The following is an 8269-nucleotide window of genomic DNA, read 5'->3' as shown; positions in this document are numbered from 1 at the left end:
CATTTTAAATACTTAAACTTTTTAAAATAGAATAAAATCTCGTAGAAAAAAAATTGCACACCAAGTGAACGCCTAAAAAATGTGCATGATTGTGCGGGATATTATTAGTACTTTATAAATTCACACACGTTTTTTGAGAAATCGGAAATAGCAAAAATTATTACTTCCGGTCAACGGAAATTACTCAAAATTTGAAAGAAGGCAGTGAAGTAGATCTGTATTTTACATGTGAAATTACATGAATCTATTTGAAATAGTACTCAAGTTATAGACTTATGAGAAATTAAAAGTAGAAAAAGTTCCACTTTAGGTTATCGGAAATCGCTCAAAAGTTGATACGGATCTACGATTTTGATATAATACTTATATATGAAATTTCATCAACCTAGCTGTAACGGTACTCAAGTTATCGTGTTTACACACACACACACACACACACACACACACAGACAGACACACACACACACACAGACATACGGACAAGATTGCAAAATTATGGGAGGTGTTAAAAGTCGAGATTTGCAAAAATCTCGATTTTTTTGCACGATTACAAGACTTTCACTATTATTCGTATATACAAGAAAGTGAAATAGTTAAAAAATATTGTTAACAATTTATTTTAAAAGCTTATACTCATCCAATTCTGTTGTATAATAATAATTTTAACTAAATTTATATCTTGTTTTTAGCCCCAGACTAATTTAAAAAGGATCCTAACTTTATAAAGTTTAATTTAGATTTTGAGTTTGTAGCGAAGAATAGTTAATATCTGTTTCATTTATTTTTGTGCAACTTTTTAAAATTTACTTGTGAAACGGAAGTTATCATTAAAATGTACGTTGTATTTATTTTGAAAACATAGCAATATGGCGTTCGTACATTATTTGTTCTTAAAAGATATCACACATATCTTTGCAGGTAATAAAACAAAATCTCTAGGGAACGATATATACTAAAGACTACTTGTAGAATATATTAATTTTTCTCACTTTTTGTGAATTCAAATAGAGATGCTTATCTATGTCTAGACCTAGATCTAGAGTCTAGACTCCATCTTTAACACACAACTGTTAAATCTGCCATCTTAGTTTAAAATGACGAAATACGTATTTTCGATATTAACAAAACTCGTATGTCGGTAGAACAATGCGGTTAATATCCGGTTCTCAGTTAAGTTAAATTTCCGTTTACGATTAAAGTTCCGGATCGGGTTAAATTTCTAGTTGGTTGGGTGTGTCAGTGTAGACTAAGCGTAAGGGAGGAAGGAAGGCTTAGGCCAAGGTCAAGGATAAGGTAAAGCAAAGAACAATGCTGAGGCCCATGGCGAGGTCATTGTCAAGGTCAAGGTCAAATCAAAGGCTAAAGCCAGAGTTTTAGGTTCAAGCTTGGGCAGAGGCTTAGATTCCTGGCCGATGTTAAGGTTAAAGTTTAGGTCATGGTCAATGTCAAGGTTGAGGATGAGGATTAGAGGCTAGGGGTTAGGAGTTAAGGGTTAAGGGTTAGGATTTATGGGTTAGGAGTCAAGGGTTAAGGAATAAGGGTCAAAATCAATATTGGGTTTGGGCTAGGGGCATATTCAGGTTTCGGGTTAATGATAGGGGGGAGGGTGGAGGTTATTATGGTTATTGGTATGGATATGAATTTAGATATGAATTTAGATATGGATATGGATATGGATAAGAGTAAGGGTATGGGTAGAGGTATGGATATGGATAATGGATATGGATATGGTTAAGGTAATGCTCAAGGTCAAGGTGGAGGCAATTGTTAAGGTCAAGGCCAAGGTTAAAATTAAAGATAAGTTAAAGTGCAGGTAAAGGTTGTTAAAGTTAAGATTGACGATAAGGTTAAAGGTTAGGTTGAGATCAGAGGCGTAGCGAGGGGGGGGGGGGGGGGGCGGGGGGTGCGGACCGCACCGGGTGACACCATTTAGGGGGGTGACACCAAGGCCAAAAATAGCAAAATATATAGAGAAAAACTTGACGGGGGGTGCAAATCGAAAGTTTGAGGGGGGGGGGGGGGTGCAAATCGAAAGTTTGAGGGGAGGGGGGGTGCAAATCGAGAATTTGATGGGGGGGGGTGCAAATCGAAAATGTGAAAGTTTGTCCCCGGGAAGGGTCGCTACGCCTCTGGGGGTGACACCATTAAGTGCCGACCGGGTGACACCTGACCTCGCTACGCCACTGGTTGAGATTGAGGATCGGGTTGAGGATCAAGTTTCAATGTCGGTTAAGGTTTAGGTAAAGTTTAGGTTCAGGTTCAGGTTTAGGTTTAGATTAAGGTTTAGGTTTAGGGTTACATTTAGGTTCAGGTTTAAGTTTAGGATTAGGTCAAGGTCAACCTTCAGGATCATGTTCAAGCTTAGGTTCAGGTTTAAGTTTCAAGTAAATTTTAATATTCTAGGGTCATTTTTTACAAGCTTTTATTTAACTTGCTTCCTCTGTCTGTCAACAGTCTGTCTGTCTGTCTAGATCACGGGTTCCCAAACATGACGTGAGGTTGGGGGTGGGTGGGTGGTGGGGGGGGGGTGGAGGTGGGTTGAGGTTAACGTCTTCAAGCAATCCCATCAATCAGAAATTACACCTAGCTCAAAGGAAGGCAACAGAGGGCATTAAACCGGTCCATGCGTTTTATCAATCATTCAGCTAACGACAAGAGGTCCATTTAACATTTTTATCAATCATTCAGCTAACGTCAAGAGGTCCATTTGGCATTTTTATCAATCATTCAGCTTACGACAAGAGGTCTATTTAAGATTTTTATCAATCATTCAGCTAACGTCAAGAGGTCCATTTGGCATTTTTATCAATCATTCAGCTTACGACAAGAGGTCCATTTAACAATTTTATCAATCATTCAGCTTACGATAAGAGGTCTATTTAACATTTTTATGGACCATAGTAGGTGCTCGAGTTTGTGTTATATGAATGTTTACTGTTTGTGTTATATGACTGATACGTAAGAATGTTTACCTTTTGTGTAGTACGATTGATACATAAGAATCTTTACTGTTTGTGTTATACCACTGATACATAAAAATGTTACAGTTTGTGTCATATGACTGATACATAATAATAGAAATACGCGTTACTCTTGCAGAGCTGAGACTACATTGTACTTTTGTGCAGACTTTTTTCTCAGGGGGGGGGGGGCACTTGAAATTTTCGGGGGGTGGTAGACTTTCTTCGGGGGGCGGACTTTGTTAAAAGTATATATTTTCTATATAAATTATATAAATTCATTTCGTTCGGGGGGGGGGGGGGGGCGGTAAAAAAATTTCGGCCCCCCCCCCCCCCCCCGAAGAGATGCATGGAAGAAACTCTGCTTTTGTGTTGTAAATTAGGAGCAGCTTTTCCATTGCATAAACATGTACTATTTAATTATTGCAATTAATTTTAAATTAATCTGTTATATATATATATATATATATATATATATATATATATATATATATATATATATATATATATATATATATATAATTTTCTTATTACATTTTGCTTTTTTTATATTCGAGTATTTTGGTATACTTAGATCGTCTACAATCATAAGCAAGTGTGCTCACTATGTGCGGATACATCTTGCTTTTCGTGTGTTTTTTCTCGGTGGCTAAATTGGGTAAGATAATCAGTAGAGTTTTTGTGCTTGAGACAAGGTCTTGTTGATAGGGTGGAGGCTGTTGGTTGCTAGGATGAGAGTAAGTAGTTTTGGTTGCCATATTCAATGGTGTGACTTGTCTATATGATAAATGTAGTTTTCATCTGTTTTGTTTTTTAAATCTCGGATACCTATGTGTTGGTTAGCTGATTTGAGCACTTGGTATAGACATAAGGTATCTGGTACAGCTTGCTGAACGTGTAAGACCAAAGCTCTCGATTTTGGCAAATGAGCTCTAGATTTTAGCTCGAGCTGCCTGTGATCGATATAAAAATAGAAGTACCTATCTAAATTGAATTTTTTGCCTCTATTGATAATATTCTGTGCGCGGTAAATGTCTATAAACATTGAACCTGTGAAGGCCAGCCTCTGAGCGGGCGGTGTCGAGTCGGTAAAGCTCACGATGCAAACCCGCAAGGTCCAGAGTTCAACTCCCAGTCAGATGAACCTCAGTAGATGTGAAAGACTATCCATCAAGGGAGTGAACGTTAAATCATACAACCGCTGCGTTGTGGTTTGTTCTCGGTTGGACGGAGTCTATGGAAGCAAATCCAAACAGAAAAGCAGGCGGAAAATCGTAGTCAACCGCCAATATGGTGCATAATTGGTTAACACTTAATACTTAACCGTGTTGGAGGAAATCCCTTCTAATATTTCACTCAAGAACGAAGAAAAAAAGATTGGCTAAAATAATTTTTTCTTATCCCGAAACAGGACAGTCACAAGCAACCCAGGTCGTGAATGTGTGGGGTGCAAATCCAATGAAATTTGGTTTTACATTTGAGATGACGTTTCTTAGTGTTTTCCCTGATACCCTTCTTAAAGTGAGTTTTGCTGGAATGTGCATTGTAACTTGATATCCCTAGTCTAAGGACACTATTTCGTTAAGGTGGTAACTTGAAATAAAATAGGGGCGTTCATTAAGAATCTTGTTTAGGTCGCTCAACAACTGGACGACAACCACGTTGGTGACGACAAACTAACATGGTTTTGATTGGTTTGTCGTCATGTAGTTGTGACATCACAAACATGGTTTCGACGAGTTTGTCGTCATGTAGTTGTGACATCACAAACATGGTTTCGATGAGTTTGTCGTTATGTAGTTGTGACATCACAAACATGGTTTCGACGAGTTTGTCGTCATGTAGTTGTGACATCACAAACATGGTTTTGATTGGTTTGTCGTCATGTAGTTGTGACATCACAAACATGGTTTCGACAAGTTTGTCGTCATGTAGTTGTGACATCACAAACATGGTTTCGATGAGTTTGTCGTCATGTAGTTGTGACATCACACACATAGTTTCGATGAGTTTGTCGTCATGTAGTTGTGACATCACAAACATAGTTTCGATGAGTTTGTCGTCATGTAGTTGTGACATCACAAACATGGTTTCGACGAGTTTGTCGTCATGTAGTTGTGACATCACAAACATGGTTTCGACGAGTTTGTCGTTATGTAGTTGTGACATCACAAACATGGTTTCGATGAGTTTGTCGTCATGTAGTTGTGACATCACAAACATGGTTTCGACGAGTTTGTCGTCATGTAGTTGTGACATCACAAACATGGTTTCGACGAGTTTGTCGTCATGGAGTTGTGACATCACAAACATGGTTTCGACGAGTTTGTCGTCATGTAGTTGTGACATCACAAACATGGTTTCGATGAGTTTGTCGTCATGTAGTTGTGACATCACAAACATGGTTTCGACGAGTTTGTCGTCATGGAGTTGTGACATCACAAACATGGTTTCGACGAGTTTGTCGTCATTTAATTACATGTTTTACTCAAATAATTAGCCTCTTTTTCTTGGATCAAACTGTGCCTGGTTTATTTGAACTTGAAGGTTCGGTACAGTAAAATATATTCATGCTTAGCTTTAAAAAAATGAAGTTATTTAAAAGAAATTTAAAAAGCATGAAATTATTTAAAAGAAATTTAAAAAGCATTTATTTTAACAAACAATAACAAGCTTCGCAGCGAATAATTCCTAGACTATAAAAAATAGAAATGTTTAGCTGTTCATACTTTTGATATCATCTTTTTTTGCCCAGACACATCCGGGCCCAATGAAGTAGATTTAGTCTGTTTTACTGAACTCGGCATGTGAAAGGACAGTGTGGTCAGCAATTTGACAAGCCGCTATTGTATCCCTAATGCGAGTCAGGCACCCATCAAAGAGATCCGAACTCGAGACCTCGGGACTAGCAATAAAACGTTCACTCTACTGTTAGACTACACCATCCTATTTTTTCCTTTTTCTTTTGTAAAAACCTAGTTTGCTAGTAACAATCCAGCAATAAAAACGAAATAAAGTTTACAAATTTAGCTTTTATGAATGCTAAAATTAGTCTATATAATTGTAATCATAAAGGCTCATATTCTTAATACCATTTCATAAAATGCCATGGTACTCTCTAGGATGGGACTGAAAAAATGCAAATTGTATAGCAAATTGTATAAACAAAAAAATTCATTAATATTCACGATACATTTTATTTAGAGTAAAAGAACTTACCTTCCCAATATAGTATATAGAAAACGAACCATTCTTACTTTCTCGTTTACGAAGTGTAGAGGAAGTTTGGCAAGCGTGCAAAGTTTAAGTAATTAAAAATAAAGTTTATATCCTGAGTTGCCATCCCACAGTTATATAAGAATATTCTAGAACGTGTAAGGGAGATCAATCCCGGTTTATTTAATTATCTTCTAATTTACAGATAAACTATATCGATTATCCCAAAGGCAAGCACATCGCATCTTCCTTGGAAAAACACTTGAGGCAAAATTCCAGAGCTACCCACAGCCTTGTTGAAATGTAATCATTTTGTTTACCGCACTCACAATCACACACACTCACACGCATACACACACAAACACATACGCGCACTCACCCAAATACACACACACACACACACGCACAAACAATTCTCTGACCGAAGGTAAGTACTCTCTTGTTTATACAGATATATTTTACCGGCTGTACTGAAATATACAATTCACGGACAATAGATGTTAGATTTAAATTGTTCCCCTCATTTAATGATGGATTTATATTGTTCCCCTCATTTAATGATGTATTTAAATTGTTCCCCTCGTTTAATGATGGATTTAATATGTTCCCCTCATTTAATGAAGGATTTAAATTGTTCCCCTCATTTAATGATGGATTTAAATTGTTCCCCCTCGTTTAATGATGGATTTAATATGTTCCCCTCATTTAATGAAGGATTTAAATTGTTCCCCTCATTTAATGATGGATTTATATTGTTCATCTCATTTAATGATGTATTTTAATTGTTCCTCTCATTTAATGATGTATTTTAATTGTTTCCCTCATTTAATGATGTATTTAAATTGTTCCCCTCATTTAATGATGGATTTATATTGTTCATCTCATTTAATGATGTATTTTAATTGTTCCTCTCATTTAATGATGTATTTAAATTGTTCCCCTCATTTAATGATGTATTTAAATTGTTCCCCTCATTTAATGATGGATTTAAATTGTTCCTCTCATTTAATGGTGGATTTAAATTGTTCCTCTCATTTAATGATGGATTTAAATTGTTCCCCTCATTTCATGAAGGATTTAAATTGTTCCTCTAATTTAATGATGGATTTAAATTGTTCCCCTCATTTAATGTTGGATTTAAATTGTTCCTCTCAGTTAATGTTGGATTTATATTGTTCCTCGGATTTAATTATGGATTTAAATTGCCATGAAGCGGGAGTTGGCACCGTTCAAATGAATGGTGATGAAGAGGGGCGTAGCTTTCTATTGCTAGACATTTAAAAAAAAACCAATAGATATGTTTATGGACTAGAGTTAAGGAAGCTAATAAGCAATCTTAATTTAAGGTCGTTTTGTAAATGTAGACGTTAAAGAAAGTTTCGGTTACTTTAAGAACACAAAAACACATTCGATACGGGTGTTGTCAATATGGTATGCAACTTTATAAAAAAAACTGGATGAATTTTTTTGTTATTATGCCCTAGGCTTTTATTTCTTGGATTATAAATAGTACTGTATCATGTTTTCATAAAATCTGTCATTTACTTCCTTTTAGTGCAAAATTATATAAACGTTTGTGATTAAAGTTTTTTTTAATCAATTACTTTTTATTTTAGGTTTAGAGTCAATAGTGATTTATGTTTATGCTTAGATTCAATGGTTAATTATGTTTATGTTTAGATTCAATAGTAATTTATGTTTAGGTTTTACTGTTGCTGCGTCACTGATGGTGTTCAAGCAAATTATTGTTTGCTGTAGCTCGCATGTTGTGTTTAAAAGCTGTATACTTCACGGTTTTTTTTTTTTTAATCCTAGAGCTGATCTGAAGGATTACGACTACTTTGTGATTGAGTTAGAAGCTAATGCTCCTTTCGACTATTTTGCTTACACTACCAATCGCGAGATTTACTACGACAGTTTCAGGTCTCTGCCAGACACCTACTGGAATAAATTTTATAGCATGATCGTCACGAATCTCCAGTAAGTTTTACACAAGATGCAGCTTTAGCTTAGCTTAGCTTAGCTTAGCTTAGCTTAGCTTAGCTTAGCTTAGCTTAGCTTAGCTTAGCTTAGCTTAGCTTAGCTTAGCTTAG

General features: G+C 36.0%; 1 protein-coding gene across 1 annotated transcript; it reads left to right on the top strand.

Annotated features, from left to right (window-relative positions):
• The first annotated feature begins 815 nt into the window (after positions 1-815).
• On the top strand, positions 816-8160 carry LOC131949106 (uncharacterized). The gene is made up of 4 exons (XM_059310867.1): positions 816-918; positions 4372-4481; positions 6382-6479; positions 7992-8160. Exons 1-4 carry the CDS (start codon positions 867-869, stop codon positions 8158-8160), a joined length of 429 nt encoding a protein of 142 aa, XP_059166850.1. The 5' UTR covers positions 816-866.
• The last annotated feature ends 109 nt before the right edge of the window (positions 8161-8269 follow it).

This window comes from Physella acuta, unplaced genomic scaffold (genome assembly GCF_028476545.2).
Source record: "Physella acuta isolate Inbredline_101_S28 unplaced genomic scaffold, ASM2847654v3 ptg000674l, whole genome shotgun sequence".
Lineage (NCBI taxonomy): Eukaryota > Metazoa > Mollusca > Gastropoda > Physidae > Physella > Physella acuta.
This window is presented reverse-complemented; position numbering and strand designations above follow the sequence as displayed.

What these genes read in the sequence shown, in the direction of transcription:
- LOC131949106 (XM_059310867.1), top strand. Translation starts at nt 867, where the DNA reads ATGGCGTTCGTACATTATTTGTTCTTAAAAGATATCACACATATCTTT. An exon ending in TCCCTGATACCCTTCTTAAA is followed by an intron (nt 4,482 to 6,381) that starts GTGAGTTTTGCT and finishes TCTAATTTACAG; the next exon opens with ATAAACTATATCGATTATCC. An exon ending in ACCCACAGCCTTGTTGAAAT is followed by an intron (nt 6,480 to 7,991) that starts GTAATCATTTTG and finishes TTTTAATCCTAG; the next exon opens with AGCTGATCTGAAGGATTACG.